General features: G+C 42.3%; 1 protein-coding gene across 1 annotated transcript in view; it reads left to right on the top strand.

Moving 5' to 3' along the window:
* Positions 1–17,543, top strand: part of LOC123759557 (uncharacterized) — a 215,154-nt gene extending 197,611 nt beyond the window's left edge. The window contains exons 3-6 of the mRNA XM_069334763.1: positions 1,234–1,358; positions 1,487–1,603; positions 5,986–6,209; positions 17,411–17,543. Coding sequence (XP_069190864.1) covers positions 1,234–1,358; positions 1,487–1,603; positions 5,986–6,209; positions 17,411–17,543 — 599 coding nt within the window. The remainder of the gene's footprint in view (positions 1–1,233; positions 1,359–1,486; positions 1,604–5,985; positions 6,210–17,410) is intronic.
* The last annotated feature ends 2,208 nt before the right edge of the window (positions 17,544–19,751 follow it).

Genomic DNA, 19,751 nt, shown 5'->3' with positions numbered 1-19,751 from the left:
AAATTATGAAGATCTCAGTCCTCTTCCCATATGCTGTCAGCATCCCAAGTTTGGAGCTTGTGTTTCCATTAGTCCTGCAATTCTCTAGTTCCTCAAATTTCCATCTCCACTTTATGAGGAGTGCAACTTTCCCTCCCTTTCTCTGTGTCTTTTCTTTCCTTCTCACTTAGTATCCCTCTGGGAAGATTGCATCTGAGATCATATGATATATTTTAGTTTCTATTATGTCAGTTAAGTCTGGATCTGCTTCACTAACCCTTTCTTTTACTTCCTCTCCTTTATTGGATAACCCATCAGCATTGGTGTACCAAACCTTGAGATTCTTCTTAGAAATTCTAAGGTTTTACTTTAATTACCAGAGTTCATGTAACTCATCTGCCTACATATCTCCATCGATGTGTGATGCTGTTGAGACATGGATGCAGTCCTATCTTCAATAAGTGGTTGTGAGGTGGAAAGTGCCCGGGGAGTGAGGATGGAGATGAGAGGTAGAGGGTATCTGGGAGTGAGGGATCTGGGGGAGGGGGCAGATGGGGTCTGGGCCATTAGGGGGACCAGGCGGGCAAATTGGGTCTGGGCTGCTAGGGCTGTCTGAAGGGCATAGTGGGTCTGAAAGGTTTGGAGGGTCTGAGAGGCATAGGGTGGCTGAGAGGTAGAGTGAGGTTGGGAGTCAAAAGACTCTTACTTCGAAAAGTGATAGTTTGTCGAAAAGCAAGCTTTATATCACGGGAACGAAGAGTATTAGTGAAATTTTAGAGTTCAGATATGGAGAGAAGGCAGAGCATAGTGGTACTAGTGTTGGAAACAGGTTTGGGATAAAATACATTTCATTTAGCTTGAGTATAGGCACAGATGATCAAAATGTTAGGGATAACCAAAGCGAGAGAAAGTTTTATAAATAAATGAAATTTCAGAATCAAGAAGACAGGGACGAGAACACTTTTTTAACAGTAGGAGGATGGTAGGAAAATACTGAGGTCTTAAGGCCATAAAGCAAAAATGTCATCAACAGAGCAAAGACAGAGAGTGAGACGAATATCAATAGAGGGAAGAACGGTTTCGAAGAATTCCTTGTAGAGATTGGCAAGAACATGGAGCAGAGAGGATAACCCATAACGACACCCAAAGTTTGAAAGAAGTATTTTCCATTAAGAGAGGAGTTAAGAGTCAACTCACTAGTTGGATCTTTTGTTGTCCTGTGAGTGTATAACAGATGATACTCATTATCCACAGATAAACATGCCTCAGCAAGAACAATGGCTGGGGTGTTGGATGATGTGTTGTCACCAGAGCACCATCCCCGCTGCTCTGTGTTCTTCATCATAGACGCCGCCTCCTCCGACCCATCAACTATCGCTGTAAGCCTGGCCAGCAAGTAACAATAAACTTGCCTGATATTTAATATATAATGTTTTTGAAAATTTTGGGCACCAATGTGACAATTTCAACAGAACGTTCATTATTTATGTTAATTAATTTCTTGCAGTTAATGAAGGTGTTACGGGTCCCGGGAGGTGTGGGCGTCTTTACGGCAGCAGCGGACGTCTTGGATGGTAATGTTACACTCCAGCAGCTTCCTCAGGTGCTTTCTCTGGCTCGCAAGGTTGGTGGCTTTCACGACACTTTATGTCACACTTCACTACTGACAGAGGTCGGTCACTTGCTTTCCGTCACTCTAGTATATTAATGAACTCTACTTAATGCTGATCCTCTCTCATAACGCCTTGAATCACTAACAGGTGACAGTACACGATGGAGAATTTATTCTTGTGTCTCTGAAATGTACATAAGGTAATAACGATACTATATATGATGTGGGGTATTTTCCTAGCAAGCATTTATTTGTTTTTATTCTTGATTACTAGAATTACTTTAATATCTTTAATTATCTTATTACTTTAATAGTGGACTGTATTTATAAGTTTATCCTGCTAGGTGTTTACTTGTACACATAGTTGGGGGTTATATTTACTTATTTTTAGCTTATACCACAATTGGTGGTTATAAATAAACTATAAATGTCTACTATCTAATTTATGTTAGTAAAGGTTATAATTATGTTAGTTTAAATATTGTATGGGTCTCAGCCGTGTTAGTTGGGTGAGAGCTGGTCCTCCTGTACATCAGACTTTGTTTTGTCACATGTGGACCGTCTGGTCCTGTTAATGGTGGCTGTTGGGGCAGCCAGAGCATGTAAGGCGTCTGTACATTATCTAGCGGGTGTAACAGTTCTCAGGGATGTCTCATGGATCACAATTTACCTGCCAACAAGTTATATAATAAAAACTGACAATAACATATAAAGTGCAGGTGTGACACATGAAATTTGTATTGTTATAATAATGAGACTGGGCTTACTTTTCTTGGGTGATGCCCCGCTGTTTAACGCCTAACTTATCTTAATAGTTTACTAGTAATAGTAATAATAACCGCCTAACTTTATCTTAATAGGTTATATCTACTTTGAAAGCTGACTCATTCTGGTTTATCTTCTTACATCTGGTCAGTTCGCTTGGTGTTAGGCTTACCATTGCAGTCTTATATAGTCATAATGTAATCTGGGGCTTCCCACTGTGAATGAGTGAAGATATTTTCTCAAAATAGAACATTTATATTTTGTATATATTTTTTTTTTAAATTCTACTCCTTTTATATTAAAATACAATTTTATAAGATTTAAAAATTTGAAGAAAAAGCTCCGTATATATCTTGACTATGCAGAATTTCATATTAACTAAATTTGGATTATGTCATATCGAGTTGTAAAATTTAGATACAAGTGTTTTCCTATAATGTTTTTCTTTTGTATTTATACAATATATTTTTTTTAGATTTTAAATAAAAACTATATTATTTCAACTACTTTATGGAAAACGTTTTCAGCAATGATGTCATTTGATTGCAATTTGTTTTAATTAATGACTTTTACATAATAAGATTTATCTTTTTATTGGGTAGTGACACCCATAGGCATGTCAAATCTCTTTATATGGATTTTTTAACAAAACCCAATTTTCATGAGTTTCTATAATGAAAACGTCAGTTGATAGAAGCTGCATTGACTGCAGAAACCCCATTGAACATAAATTTACCTTTACCATCGTATAAAGGTTAAGAGAGTGGAGTAAATTTATCGAAGTTCAATAGAATTTGTCTATAATGTAGCATATATTGCTCCAAGTACACAACGCACATAAATGATATCCAAAACAAATACATTAGAAGGAAACTAATTAGTATGTGAGGCCATAAATAATAAAAAGATAATGCAAGCTTCCTTACATTATATCATTACTTCAGTTGGGTAAATCCTTCATCTTTAGCTCAGAGTTGAAAGTGGTTCCACAGCAAAACAACCTGTCTACCTGGAGACAGTCTTATGTTACCACCTCCAGCAGGTAATCAGGCTCATGCCTGATAAAGGAATAATTATTACCCAGGTCTATCACTCCTCACTATATCAAGGGTATGATCCAAAATCCCTGTGATGAAATATTTACTGGCACCATTTGGTTAATAGGGGAGGGACACAAGCAACACATAAAAAATACAACATAATATATTCTTATATATATGACACAAAGTATTTCCAATAGGCTCAATGATCATAGTGTAATATATAAAATAATAAGATGGCTAAATCAATGATATCTTGTACTTACAAATAGAACATCTGACCTAAGGTACAAACAAAAGAATTCTTAACTAAGAGCTGTTCTCAGAACCAGACACCACCAACTACTGTCTTGGTGGGCTAGCATCAAGCACTCCCTGGCAACTCTCCAGTCTCCACAAAGCAGATAAATTCTCTAATCAAACACACTACATAAAAAAGTAACCACTTCCAAACAGACACAAGCATGTTAATATAATATGTCATATATTCTAATAATATAACTAAAACCATAAGCATTCTTAAATAATTGAAATAACAGATTTACTTCTAAAAGGAGACGATATCTGGCAACACAACACCCGATCAATATTCCCCACGCACACAAGTGTATTTCGTGAACCGAACCTGTCCTCTTGAAGGCAAGCTATGACACCCTTAATCACCATACAGTACACATTATACATACACCAACAAACATCACTATCATACATTCTAATGTCACAAAATGCATAATTTATATCATCACTACCAATGTATATATACTTCCCTCTCATACACATTCTACCATCTGAGATGGGCGTATGGAATATGTTACCTGTGAGAGCCAGGTAATCATAAACATTACCTGGGTCATAACACCTTATAATACAATTAAATAAATATATTAACATAAGTACAGTATCTTCAACACCAACTAGGAAGAAAACATATTCACTAAATGAAATTATTTAGAACTTCCTTTTAACACTAAATGAGTTTACCCATCTACAAACCCTCTAGACATTTAAATAATCAAATTACTTCAAACACCATTCATACAATCGCTAAGTATGATGCTACTCACTCGGTCAACCAAAAAATACATTGTAATGGCTCACCAAGGTAAAATTTAATTAATAGTTTTTTAGTTAAATGATGCTGAAGACTTCGCCACATATTCTCCCGGATATGTTCCTGACACCTTAATTATTTCATTTTCTCTTTCTCTCTTTCCTTACTACTAGCACTAAATTGCTTACAATCAAACTGCAGCGAGCTTGTCTCTGAAGCAAGACATAGATATATATTCATTCTTAATAAGTGGGTTAAAGTCAAAATGTTGCAGATTCTCTCTCACAGTGGACTGCAAGAACATGATGTTGATGCCCTTGTTAAGCTGTAGTAAATAATGACTGTTGAAAATAATCTCAAATAATTATTTTCAATTTTTTAATTAACACATTTAGGAACATTTGCATTTGCGCAGCTACCCTAGACGATATGAAGGGGAGTACAGCGTGTCAAAAAAAAACTAGTTACATGATGCTAAAAATCCCCATCATACAGGATGGTTAGTCAAACAAAGGCATGTGAAAAGCAGTTTGCACTGGCAAACTCTAGGTGCATTATGAGGGTATCATCATGAACACAACAGTGAATAACATAGCAGAGAGAACCCTTAAAAGTGTCAATAGACAAATCTCTGAACAATTTAGAGAAACCAGAATAGTGCAAACAGGAACTAGCAGATCCACTGTTCATTATCAATGAAATTTGTGAAACAAAATATTTGAATAGGGAAAGTAACAATAACAGCAGAGTAATAATCGTTGTTAAAGCTTGAATACTACTTGGCTTCAGGTATCTCTGGCAGTTCGCCTTAAATTGGGATTTGCATGAAGAAAAGTGACAGGGATACGCATTAGAAAATTACATCTTAAACTGAAAAAACTTAATCATTTAGAGATAAATGGGTAACGATAGTATAGTTTGGTTCATTCTCTACACACAATTAAGAATTCTGGTTTCGAATCCAGTACAGGACAAATGGTTGGGCATATTTCCTTTCACCTAATGAACCTGTTCACCTAGCAGTAAGTAGGTACTCAGGAGTTAGTCAGCTTGTTTTGGAGTTGCCATGTTGTCGTCCACAGCTGCGGCAGGTGTCGTGGAGCGTGACGGTGGTGGTGGGTCACTGTCACATAACGTGTACCGTGTTGTCGTCCACAGCTGCGGCAGGTGTCGTGGTGCGTGACGGTGGTGGTGGGTCACTGTCACATAACGTGTACCGTGTTGTCGTCCACAGCTGCGGCAGGTGTCGTGGTGCGTGACGATGGTGGTGGGTCACTGTCACATAACGTGTACCGTGTTGTCGTCCACAGCTGCGGCAGGTGTCGTGGTGCGTGACGGTGGTGGTGGGTCACTGTCACATAACGTGTACCGTGTTGTCGTCCACAGCTGCGGCAGGTGTCGTGGTGCGTGACGGTGGTGGTGGGTCACTGTCACATAACGTGTACCGTGTTGTCGTCCACAGCTGCGGCAGGTGTCGTGGTGCGTGACGGTGGTGGTGGGTCACTGTCACATAACGTGTACCGTGTTGTCGTCCACAGCTGCGGCAGGTGTCGTGGTGCGTGACGGTGGTGGTGGTGAGCGACGACCTCACCTTCCTCGCCACCTTCGCCCAGTGGTCCCTCAAGGGCCGCCTCCTGGTGTGGTCGACGAGGCTCCTGGTCGTCACCCGCCTCCCCCTCCACCACCTGCACCACCTCCACACGCTCCTCTCCAACACCAACTCCATGTTGATCATATATGAAGAATCACTAGACAGCATCAGGTACTCTTACTTGCTATATAGTAAATAAATTAATGTATTGGAAAACGTAATGACAAAGTTTAAAATTTGTATTAGCACAGTTCATACTGATAATTGTTAAAATGCAGTGCAAAATGGGTTAAAGAATGCAACTAAACTCCATGTTGATCATATATGTAGACTCGATTATCAGCCTTAGGTACCATTACTTGCTATGCAACACAGAATATAATGTTTTAGAAATTTCTATCAGGACAATCAGTCAGTATAGATTGCAGATACTAAATATTTTATTAAAAAGTAACAGATAGATTTATAGATACTTGCGGGGTTATTTTCTACCTAACTACAATTAATATACAATTAAAAGGTCTAACTACTAACAAGGACTGATAACAGCGAACTTAGCTATCTAAAGTGATAGTAGTCATCCAGTGGCCTCAAGGGAAACAGATGTCTTCATTGTGTAGTGTCTCAGTGTTCCCGATGTGGCTCACTGTCTGGGAGATCCAGTAGGAATAGTACTGCTTTCAATGTACTAGCTGCTGGATGAAAAATAATCTCATTATCTCTTGGTAAAACTAAAAAAATATGTAAAATGCAGCTATCACTGATAATGGATATTAATTATTTTAGCCTATCCTTTTAATTCTGACATCTTGCCATATATAAATTATACCAGTATTATAAACAATGACAAGATGGATTAATTAATTATTTATTGATGTGAATTTATCCATTGCAAAATGTATACTTAAAATTATCTTTAATCAATTACAATAAATCAAATATTTATTTCTTAAATATAAGTTAACTAAGTTCCTTATGTGGGGAAATCTAGCTCTAGTATATAATAATATTAAATGTTTCGAAGGAACATAATTTATCTTAAAGAATTAGAGAACCAGTGACTTATGGATCTCCTTTACTAAATGCGAAATGAAATCAAATAAATATTAATAAATGGACTGTAAATTTATATTAATTTTAGTGCTATTTCCTTACAGTCTGTTTTTTTTTTTGGGGGGGGAGGGTGTTGGGATAAATTTATGAAGTTAGCATCATATATTGTTAAATCATTAGAGTCATGAAATATTATATCAATAGAATAATTAAAGGTTCTAACTACAATAATAATACTGAAACAGCTTAGCTGTTAGAGATGATAAAAGAATGTATCCAGCAACTACGTCACGGCAAACTTGTTGGAGTAGGCTACCACTAAGGACACTTGTGGTCGCCGCTCTGCTACCGGAGGGCGCTGACGTTCGGCCCGGGCTGTCAGTGTTGACCTGTAACTGCTGCGTGGTGGTCGTCTTGTTGCCGGTGTGGTGCGGCCATTGGCCGGGGCCTGGCGGGTGTTATGGCGTCGACTAGTGGTGGCCGTGTTCGCCGGGTCGACACCGCCCGGCTTGATTTCTCGGCCCCCGTTGACTGGCCCTTGGTGGAGGTTGCCCTTATGGACGTCATGCGTGTGGAGTACCAAGATCTCTACGGTGTTGAGAAACTTTCCCCTACCCGGGTGGCGGTGACGTTCTCCTCGGCGCAGGTGTATCAGCTGTTTGTGCGTCGATGGGGTACACGGACGCATGTACTTCCAGGTTCTGCTGTGACGGTGGAGGTCTCCGATCCGTGGGGCCCCCTGACGTATGTGAGCGTTCATGGTGCGCCGGTGCAGTTTCCTGAGGATGAGCTGTCCGCCGCGTTCCGTCGGTATGGTGAGGTGGTGGGGCAGCGTCATGCCTGTCTGCTTAGTGGGCGCCTGAAGGGGCTCTGTATGGGTGCCCGTACTTTGCGCATGCGGCTCTCTGGGGCTATTCCCTCTCGGGTGGCTGTGTGTGGGTTTTATGTGCGTGTGTTCTACCAGGGGCAGACTCGCTCCTGTTTCCGGTGTGGTGAGGTAGGCCATTTCGCTGCAGCTTGCCGTGCCCCTCGCCCGGAGGACCCATCGGTTTTCCATGTGGATGATTTTCCACTTCTGCCGGAGGCTGGGGCGCCCCCAGTGGGCCCGGGCTCTGTGGGTGTGCCTCTGGAGGCGTCGTCCCCAGCTGTCCCTACCTCTCCGTCTGCTGCTGGGTCCTCTGCTCTGTTTGTTGACTCTGATGCTCTCGCGGCTCCTGCTTCGGGTGCGCCTCTGCTGGTGGCGGCGGAGGTACATCGCGACCCGAGTGTCTCCTTGGAATCCGACGTGTGTGGTGTGGTGCCGGCGGGCGACCCGTGTGCAGTGGCCAGTGTGCTTCCCGGGGCCAGGGGCGGTGTTGTTACTGTGTCTCCTGACGGCCAGCCTAGTGGTGTTCCTGATGCTGGTGCCGTGGCGCAGCCGCCTGCTGTCGCTTGTGCTGTGCCTCCTGTGGTTGCATTGGGCTCTTCTGTTCCTCGACGAAAGCGCGCTCCGAGGGATCGGTCGCAAAGCAGGGGGCCCCCCTGGGAAGAGGATCGAGGCTTCGGGTGGTGTGCCTTTGGCTGGTGCTCCTCCCTCCGCTTCTCCAGTGGTTCCTCCTCCCCCTTCGGAAGCGGGATCTGGGGATGAGCGGGGCATTGAGCGTGGTGTCGGGCTCGGGGTGGCGGAGGCAGTGGAGACACTGTGGATGGTGTCCTCGACGCCTGGGGCGCCCTCTTCGCATGGTGTGTCTCCTGTGATTTTGAAGGCGGTTCCTGGCCGGTCGTCTTCCAGGGTGCGGCAGGGGGTTGAGCCTGGTGGTGTGGATGTGGCTCTCGCTGCGGGTGCGGTTGTGTCCCCTGGGGGACGCGTTGGGTTGGGGGTGTCCTGAGGTTCTCCCGATGGCGCCCTCTGTTGTCTGTGCGTGTTTGCATGTTCGTGGTTTAAATGATCTTGGGGTCCAGTTGGGCCTGTTGGATGGTGTGTGTGTGTGTGTGTGGTTGTTTTGTTTCTGTTGTGGTTGCTCCTGTGGGTGTGTGTTCGTTTGGGTGTGCTTGTGTGTGGGTGTGGTTTTTATGTTTTCCCTGGCTCCTGCGTGGGCCTTTTTGTTTGCCTTGTATGGGTTTTATGGTTTGTGCATTTTTGTTCTTTATGGTATGTATGCTTATATGCTCCTCTGTCTTTGGAGCGTGCCTCTTCTGTATTTTGTGATTTTCTGTGTGGGGGGGGGGGGTGCCCGGGTTATGTTTTGTCCTCCCCCCCCCCCTTTCATGTACTACTGTTCCTGTGTTATGGGTGTTCTTTTTGCCATTACTGATTGTTATTTCTCTTTTTATGTGCCATGTACTTTGCCTTGGGCTATTTATGTATTATTTATTTGTTCTTTCTTGATTTGTGTTTTGTGTTCTGCCTTTGTATTATGTCTTTTTAATTATGCATGAGGACACGGAGTAAGACACAAGAGATGTAATCAGTTATTTCTGTTTGACTTTCCATGTTCTGTATTTCCATGTTTTTTGTTTAATGTAGTTTTGTAATTTTGCCTCTTAGGGGTTTCGGAGGCCTGTTGTTCTGTACTTTTATGCACCTGTGTTTGGGTTGTTGGGCTGGGCTTGTATGTGCGTTATCCTTTTGTATTTCTGTACTTAAGGTTGTGTGGAAGTGCCTATGTTTTATGTTATTTCTATTGTGAGCTATTTATGTCATGTTCTGTTTTTTGTGGTAAATACTGTCCCCGTTTCTGGGTTCTCTTTTTTTTTGTGCCTTGTGTCATGTGTTTTCTTTCTTGGTTTTTGTTGGGTATGTTTAGTGTATCCGTGTTTACTTCCTTTGTTATATTGTCCTGTGTATGTTCTTAACTTGTTCTTTCGGCGGGTGTCTGTTTTGTACATTGTGTATTCTTTTATAAAAATAAAAAAAACTAAGGACACTTGATCGTGCTGGTGGATTATCGTCTCTCTTGCCAGTAAATCCTTGCTGAAAGGCGAATTATATATAATTTCTACTCCAATTCATCAATTCATACCATAAATCATGATTATTAACGAGACTGAAGAGTAGAAAGTCCACTCACGTGGGTTATGTTGTTGTTGCAATACGTAACGACAGCACACCTAACAGATCTCATGAAAATTGGCCAATTAAACAAGTCTTAAGTACTTAATCCTGCCGAACGTGGTGTTCGTAAATGGTGGATGCTATGGTATCGATCTGAAGCTCCTTAGTAGTCGGATGCTATACAATTTGATCGATGATTAACTCTCAGCTCCAGAACACCTGATATGCAGCTGATAATGGCGGCTGATCTCTCCCAAGTCTTCCCTGGCAGACTGCAACCCGTTCTCGTAAATTAAATAAGTCAATATTGACTTATTAAATATGTGCATAGGTGACATACTGGCACATGCGCACTGGCTCTCAATGTTGGAAGTCTGGAAATAATCCTTATATTTTATCCAACGTTCCGAGAGGATGGAGACAAGGTTGATGTTAAATTATGTCATATTAACTTGTTTTATATGACAACAGATTATTTCTCGCTTTGCAAATAATTGAAATGGAATGGCGATAAATGGGCGAGTATATTTAGAGTGGAAATTCAGTTCTTCATTTATTTACTGGAACAGCTGATTGTAATTGTATAAAATATTTCTAGTAAACGATGATATATATATTAAGTAAAGATAATTCTATTATCAGCCAATAATTCTTAATAAAGAATGCTAAAGCAGAGTGAATTTAATTCGATTCACATATATCTAAAAATTATCCCTCTGACCAGTAGCTGACGCAACCGCGGCCACAATTTTAGGGAAGATGAGACGTTTCTATGCCTTAATTAAATTAACTCAATATCACTGCACTACTGGTTAGTAGTGTTAGTAAATTACGATGCCTAGTACAAGAATTATCTCTTAACATACTAGGTGTTAGTATTTAAGTGTTGGAAATTTCCAACACGTTTTATTTAATTAAGTGGTAAGTAATTTACTTACTGAGGTGCCTGCATCTGCAATATAATGGGGGTTTGTGGCACAACGATTTTAGATCGAAATCTTTAAAAAACCACCACCCTCCATATTTGTTATTGTCATATGCAGGTATGGAGCTCTCATTCTTGTTTTGCTAAGACTTAGCCCTCTTGTTGGGCCAGAGCATGTTCACTACCAAATAGTGGCAAAAGGTGTGCTGTGGCGTGTGGCTCCTTCAGATGATGGTGTCGGGTGTAGCCACTAACTGTTGGTGGAGCCTCACACTCCTCTCACAGTTTAGGGCATGACACATTTAAATCACTTTGTACCGTGTCTTAATGTTTATACACTTTTATGTGTAGTTTACGCCGCCATACAAAGGTCCACGGATCTAGAAAACGGCTGAAAATCAGCGTGTATGACCATGGTGAGTTTTCTTGAGGTGGTGACGTGTTGTTTACTGTTGTGAGGGAGGCTTGCTCCTTGCTGTTGTGGTGTCACACTCCTCTTGCATTTTATACTGTTATTCTATATATATCACACACCTATCATTATGAAACTGTGTGAGAAAAATTTAATCGGCTTTATGGTTAGTTTACACCATTGTACAAAAGTCCAAGAATATAAAACGGCTGAAATTAATCAGCTTGTACGTCCACGGTGGTTGTTGTTGTTGTGGATTTATGGGCGACGACAATCGTGAGATTGGATGCGTCCCAGCGTACCCATGAAAGGTTAATCGGGAAGCCTAATGGCGAAATGAATGTCGCTTATCAGTGGAAACTAATGTGCTTCCGGGGAAGTAAACACACAGATGGGCAGATAATTACGGAGCCCCGGGAGTCCCTCAGGGTGACAAGCACCGGCCCCACCCCACACATGATCTCCTAGGTCTCCCTGAGATGAAATTAATCTCCCATTGGGTATTGATTCGTTTCTCTCATTGTTGGCTATAATGCAAAAACTATGAGGAGGATTAAGACACAGGAAGATAGTATGAGGCTTCAAGATGACCTAGACAAACTGAATGAATGGTCCAACAAATGGCTACTAAAGTTCAACCCGAGTAAATGTAAGGTAATGAAACTAGATGGTGGACACAGGAGATCAGGCTGGCTAACATCAGAACAGCCTTCAAGAACCTGTGTAAGGAATCATTCAGAACCTTGAATACCACATATGTAAGACCAATCCTGGAGTATGCAGTCTCAGCATGGAGCACGTATCTTGTCAAACACAAGACGAAGCTGGAAAAAGTTCAGAGATATGCCACTAGGCTAGTCCCAGAACTGAGAGGCATGAGTTAAGAGGAAAGGTTGGATGAAATGCACCTCATGTCGCTGGAAGATAGGAGAGATCAAGGAGATATGATCACGAACTACAAAATTCTAAGAGGAATCGACATGATAGATAAAGATAAATTGTTTAACATGGGTGGTATGCATGTAAGTAATTATCAAAAGAAGGCACCAAATTGGGAAGGGCTATGCGGCGCCATCAAAGGTGCCGAATAATAATAGAGCACTAAATATCACTAATGATGCCAATATGAGAACACAAAACAATAAGGCAAACGATATCAAAAGTATCCAATTCGCCAAGAATTCTATCGAGGGACAAGTAGCCACAAGGGATGATCGGAAAGCAAGACACACACTCGTCCTAGAAGTAAGGACAGTCAACAAGGATATGCACGACTGTAAGAGGGACAAGACAGTTTGGGCACTAAGGAACACGGTGGTGCTCCATTAAATGTCTGTGAGTTAAGCGTGTATGGCTAATATTCAACCTTGCCAGAGCTGTTTCCCACCATTGGTTACGGTGGAAGGAGAAAGGCCACAGGGACACACTACTCTAAGGAGTACGAAGTTTATTACCAGAAACAAAATACCAACAACCATGCCAACGAGCAAAGATGGAGGAATGAATAACTGCCGGAATAAGGAATACCTTTACAGGAGATGGGACAGGTGCAGATAGCTACCTTAGCGGCAGCGTCCGCATGCTCATTTAAAGAGACACCAATATTGCTAGGAACCAAGCAAAACTCCACTTATATACTAAACATAATAGATACCCTTAAAAAGATTCATAGAAAACACCAACCTTACCTAACCTTGTTAGTATCTTAAGATAAGCATCTTATTGCTTCGTAATTACAATTATTACTTAACCTATACCTATTATAGGTTAGGTAATAATTGTAATTACGAAGCAATAAGATGCTTATCTTAAGATACTAACAAGGTTAGGTAAGGTCGGTGTTTTCTATGAATCTTTTTACGGGTATCTATTATGTTAAGTATGTCACCTATGCACATATTTAATAAGTCAATATTGACTTATTAAATTTGCGAGAACGGGTTGCAAGTTTTTAGTGTATACACGCGTGGTAGAAGGAAAGGAGGGCCTCACTGCAACTGAGGCAGCGAGCCTGGGGAGAAGAGCACTCCGTTTTAGAGTGGCCTTCGTCCCCACTTATGGGGCATAGAGAGACAGTACGTGTGCGTTTCAAGGCACCACACCCTAACTCCCAGCACTTACTACAAAGTCTAGGAGAGGGAACTTACTCCTGAACGGAGCATCTGGCACAAGCAAGAAATATAGAGAGCAGAATGATCCTACTATCAAAGGTAATTTTCACAACTCGAAGGGGCTGATGGCGACGACCACGAGGGGGTTCGAGTGAACGTGCCCACCTGGAGGACAGAATAGCCTTGGACTTCGAGGATATGTTTGATATCCTCGTGGCAGTCTTTTAGGTTCCTAACACCAGTTGAAACATAGTGCGGTAGGAGAACAGCGCCAACACTGGCGTTTAACTGAGCGTTTTTGGAGACCCAAACAGAGTCTCTCCAATAGAGGACAATGCGGCTAAGCAGATAGCTACACCCTGAGAAGGAGCAGCGATGACACGTGTACCGAGATGGGTGGGGTTAAAAGTAATAGAGGCATCTACCGAATCAACAAGGTGTTTATGGAGGGAGAAATCGTCAGGAGGTGTAGAATCCAGATGGTTGAGATCAAAGTATTTAGCCCACGTAGCGGGGCCAAACAAGGTGTTGTATGTATTAGTAAGGGAAGGGGTCGTGCGAGTGCAGTCGTGGCGGGGACGGTGTTGAGAACCCCCAGAAAGAGAGGAGTTAAAAGGCGCAGTATTCACAATGAGAGACGGAGCCGTGCCAGGGGACAAGGAGGTCACCACTGAGCGCTCGACCCTACCACAGAGGAGGGAGGGAGAGCGGGGGGAAGTAGTCTTTCTGGAGCCCAATGTAACGGAGGCTACAGAGCCGGTCTACTAACACTGTCCTGGGACTTGGTCACACACCCCAAGAGCCTGAGAAGTTATAAGAGGATCATTATTCAGGGACATAGAAACGAGGAGGTAATACTTTCATTAATTAATGAGTCCCGACACCCACCATGAGCCACAATTAGAGGATAGGACACCCAACAAGAGACTAGCTGGGCCCCCCCCCCCCCAAGGGGTGAGTCATGAGTATACGCCCCACAATCACTACCTTAAGAACCGTCAGTCCATCGAGATTGGGTTCTGTAACGAAAGGAGGATTGACAATAAAAGCGTCCCCCTCGCTCATGGCATTGGACACCACAGTTCTACGTTGGAAGAGAGTGTGCCTCCCCAAACACCTGGGCGTCAAAACAGAAGATGTCTGAAAGAATAATCAAGACTGGCAAAAGGTTGGCGGGAAATGACAAGTAAAAAAGGAGAAGAGAGCGGGAGAAAAATGAAATATAAGGAAAAGGAAAAGACTTCTAGCATAATTTGTGAAGCCAGCAGCAGGAGCATTAGGCTTCAAAAGGACAAAGGACTGTCCCATGGAACATCACACTACAGCAGCCGCCCACAAAGCCCCCTCACGACGAAAACGGGTTGTGAAAGGGAAGAGGGGCAGTTATGTAAACAAGGGGATACAAGTGGAAACTGAGTACCCAAATGAGCACATGGATGTTAGAAAGAACTTTTTCAGTGTCAGAGTAGTAAACAGATAGAATGCATTAGACAGTGATGTAGTGGAGGCAGACTCCATACGCAGTTTCAAATGTAGGACGCAGGGGTAGGTACAGCCCAGTAGGTTCAAGAATCTGTACACCAGTTGATTGACAGTTGAGAGGCGGGACCAAAAAGTCAGAGCTTAACCCCCCGCAAGCACAACTAGGTGAGTACACAGAGAACACCGGATAGCAAAACCAAAAACCTTGTCCACAACTAAATGCAAAAGTCATCCAGTGCCCTCCGGCAGAGCAGAAGCCAGCCTCCAATAACGTCTGAGGGAGCACCAGGAGCCCACCAAGACGAGCCCCCAATGTGCTGAACCTCTTGGCCAAGCCTGCACTGGAAACCGTCACCTTGCCTGAATAACCTGCCAGAAAACGCTCAAAATCTATCACTATCCTATGACCCAAAACGATATGTATGCCATGCTTCATAACAATCCGGACCGTTGAATGGGAATGCCAAACGACAGAATCAAAATGCAAAATCGTGAAACAGAACGTGATCGGCGGTTCCCAGGCAGAGCCGGTGTCCAGACATCCGCTCGTCGTCAAAGTGAACCAGGAGTCACGTCCACGACTGTTGTTGTCTATAGTTGTTGATTTAGGGGCGACGACAATCGTGGGATTGGATGTGCCGGCTTACCCGGTTAGGGTTAATCACGAAGCGGAAAGGTGAAACGCCAAGCTAAATCATGAAATGAGTGACGGCAATCACTGGAAACTAATATAACTCGCGGCAAAGAAATGCAGACAGGCAGATGATTGGGTAGCCCCAGGAGTCCCTCAGGAGTGACAAGTACCGGCCCCGCCCCACACAAAGAACACTGGTTAGCAAAAATAAAAAACTTCGGTCCCCTTCTATAACCAAAATTCATCCAGTGCCCTCTGGCAGAGCAGAAGCCAGCTGCCATTACGGCTGAGGGCACACCAAGAGCCCACCAATTCCTGGCACCTCTCGGCCAAACCAGCGCCAGACACCGTCATCCTGCGGGGAGAAGCAGCCAGAACACGTAAAAAAAAAAAAACTACCAACAATCACGTGACCTAAGGCGATATGTGTGCCAGGAGACGTAAAACTGGACCATTGAATTGGAGATTGCCAAACGGCTGTATCAAATTCAAATAGCAAAATCAGAACGTGATCCATGGCTCCAGGCTGAGGAGGTGTCCGGACGTCTGCTCGTCATCAAGGTTGAACCAGGAGTCCCGTCCACGGCTGTTGTTGTTGTTGTTGATTAGGGGCGACGACGATCGGGGGATCAGATGCGCCCCGGCGTACCCATGATGGGTTAATCGCGAAGCCAGGAAAGGTGAAACGCCAATCTTAATCGCGAAGCCAGGAAAGGTGAAACACCAAGCTAAATTGTGAAGCGAGTGACGCCAATCACTTGAAACTAATATGTCATGTGGCGAAAAAACGCAAACGGGCAAATGATTGGGGAGCCCCAGGAATCCCTCAGGGTGACAAGCACCGGCCCAGCCCCATATAGAGAACACAAGGTAGCAAAACCAAAACTCGGCCCCCAACTAAATTGCAAAAGTCATCCAGTGTCCTCCGGCAAAGCAAAAGCCGGCCGCCCACCACGACTGAGGGCACACCAGGAGCCCACCAAGACCCACCAACACCCGGCACCTCTCAGCCAAGCCGGCCCCCGAACACCGTCACCTTGCCGGGAGAACCAACCAGAAAACGTAAAAAAAAGTCTATCAACAATCCCGTGATCAAAGGCAATATGAGCGCCAGGTGTCTTACAACCGGACCGTTGAATAGGGATGCCAAACGGCAGTAGCAAAGCCAAAACGCGTAAACAGAACGTGATCAGGCAGCCCCTAGGCGGAGGAGGCGTCCAGACGTCCGCTCATCGTCAAGGTTGAACCAGGAGTCCTGTCCACGGCTGTATCTTCCATTAGGTGGTGGAGTGTTTACTCGCGTGGCAGTGTCTAGTCACTAGTGTAATCCACTCCAAGGCAGGCATAGTTACCCAGCCTGTTTCAAGGATAGATTTTACAATCGTTAACCAAATGTATCTGGTTAAACAAATATTTATGGAACCATTGTTTTTATTTCAGAGTATTAAACGTGATATACTTATAGCCATTGGATTTAATTACATATCCTGGCATGGAACCAATTACAGTTGGAACGCCTCCTGGGACGGAGTGTTCTCAAAATGGTCGAAATATGCTGATCTGACACTCTCTCTGTCTTGCAAGAGCTGGCTTGGGTCTAGAAATTGTCATTGTGGAAATTTTCCAAAATACTTGATGAATACTTCTAATTTTATAATTTGCTGAATAGTGTGGTACTAAATTTGCACTAAACAATTTGAAGAACTTTTGTCACTGTACAGGTGCGGGGTGTACCTGCAGGTGCCTTACAGTCCCCAGGGTGCCCAGGCGCTGAAGGTGGCCTCCTGGACGCCCCAGCGAGGCCTCGCTCTCACCTCCAGCCTCCCGCTCTTCCCAGACAAGTTCTCAAGGTAAGTACATGTAAGATTTTACCATAAGTCTATGTATATATATTACATTACATATATATATATATATATATATATATATATATATATATATATATATATATATATATATATATATATATATATATATATATATATATATATATATATATATATATATATATATATATATATATATATATACCGTACCTAGTAGCCAGAACGCACTTCTCAGCCTACTATGCAAGGCCCGATTTGCCTAATAAGCCAAGTTTTCATGAATTAATATATTTTCTCTAATTTTTTTCTTATGAAATGATAAAGCTACCCATTTTATTATGTATGAGGTAATTTTTTTTATTGGAGGTAAAATTAACGTAGATATATGACCGAACCTAACCAACCCTACCTAACCTAACCTACCCTATCTTTATAGGTTAGGTTAGGTAGCCGAAAAAGTTATGTTAGGTTTAGGTTAGGTAGGTTAGGTAGCCGAAAAACAATTAATTCATGAAAACTTGGCTTATTAGGCAAATCGGGCCTTGCATAGTAGGCCGAGAAGTGCGTTCTGGCTACTAGGTACGACATATATATATATATATATATATATATATATATATATATATATATATATATATATATATATATATATATATATATATATATATATATATATATATATATATTATATATATATATATATGCACAGACTTGCCTAAAACAAGCTGAAGTTTATAACTTTTTAACACTCAACCCACCAGGAGACTCGAACCCTGGCCCACAGAGTGGCAGGTACACACTGTATCCACTGCACCATACTTCAAAGCCATAAGAGAGGGTAGGAATTCTGGGGTATTTACCCAACAGAATTCCATCCCTCTCCCAGGCAATGCGATGATGAGGGACCCTTGGTGTTCTTTAATCGAGCCCTGTTATGTGGGAAAACTCGGTGTAAATGCTCAATGCACAGACTTGCCTAAAACCGCAAGCTGAAGTTTGTAACTTTTTAACACTCAACCACCAGGAGACTCGAACCCTGGCCACAGAGTGGTAGGTACACAATGTATCCACTGCAACATACTTGACTGAAGATATTATCCGTCGAATACGCAAGGAAAATTTAAACATGACCATGGATTTTACAGCAAAAATCTACAACGAAGCATTGTAGATTTTGGAGATAAATAATTGCAAGATTTGCGTGGTAACATCAGACCATTTGGGAACGCAACAATATTGCTTACAGGAGATTTCAGGCAAACATTAACTGTAATTCCTCGATTGACACCAGCGGACGAAATAAATGCTTGCCTGAAATACTCTGTGGCGCCACGTAAAGACGTTAAAATTAACTCCAAATATGCGTGTCTAACTACAAAACGATCCATCAGCTGAGATATTCGCACATCAGTTTCTGGAAATTAGGAACGGAAACGTGCCGGTTGATCTGACATCTGACCTCAGAACGAATTTCATTGCCTCATAACTTTTGCAATTTAGTGACGTCAAAAGAATAGTTTGAAAAAATATATCCCAATATTCAACCAACTATAAGAATCACGATTGGCTGAGAGAACGAGCTATTCTTGCGGCTAGGAACAAAGACGTCTACAACCTTAACAATATTATTCAGTCTAACATACAAAGCGAGGCAGTCACATACAAGTCCGTCGACACTGTTGAGGAAGCAAATGATGCGGTTAATTATCCAACAGAATTTTTGAATTTACTCGATCTGCCAGGGATACCATCACACGAACGGCAATTGAAAATCAAGCTTGCCAATTATCATGTGCAAAATATCAAACCAGCCAAACTTTGCAACGCCACGCGCCTTGCAGTAAAAGATTAATCAGTGACGTCGTTAATCAACAATCTTGACAGGACCTTTCAAAGGTGAAGATATAATTCCTTGCATTTCTATGATTTCCAACAGAAATGCCATTTCAATTTAAGATATCGTAATTTTCAATTCGATTTGCGCTTGCAATCACCTTCAACAAAGCTCTGGACCAATCTTTAGAATTGTGCAGTTTATATCTATACACGGATTGCTTCTTAAGTGGACAATTATATGTTGCGTGTTCTAGAATCGGCAAACCAGACAATCTCTATATCTCCACAGAAATGGAACAACAAAAAGTATTGTATACCCCACAAGCATTGTGAAATTAGAAATGTGCACTCACTCTTTTCTTTCTTGCCATTTAACTTAAATGGCAAAGAAATATTGTAA

This window comes from Procambarus clarkii, chromosome 32 (assembly GCF_040958095.1).
Source record: "Procambarus clarkii isolate CNS0578487 chromosome 32, FALCON_Pclarkii_2.0, whole genome shotgun sequence".
NCBI classification, from domain to species: domain Eukaryota; kingdom Metazoa; phylum Arthropoda; class Malacostraca; order Decapoda; family Cambaridae; genus Procambarus; species Procambarus clarkii.
The sequence above is the reverse complement of the archived record's forward strand: the minus strand, read 5'-3'. Positions and strand labels throughout refer to the sequence as shown.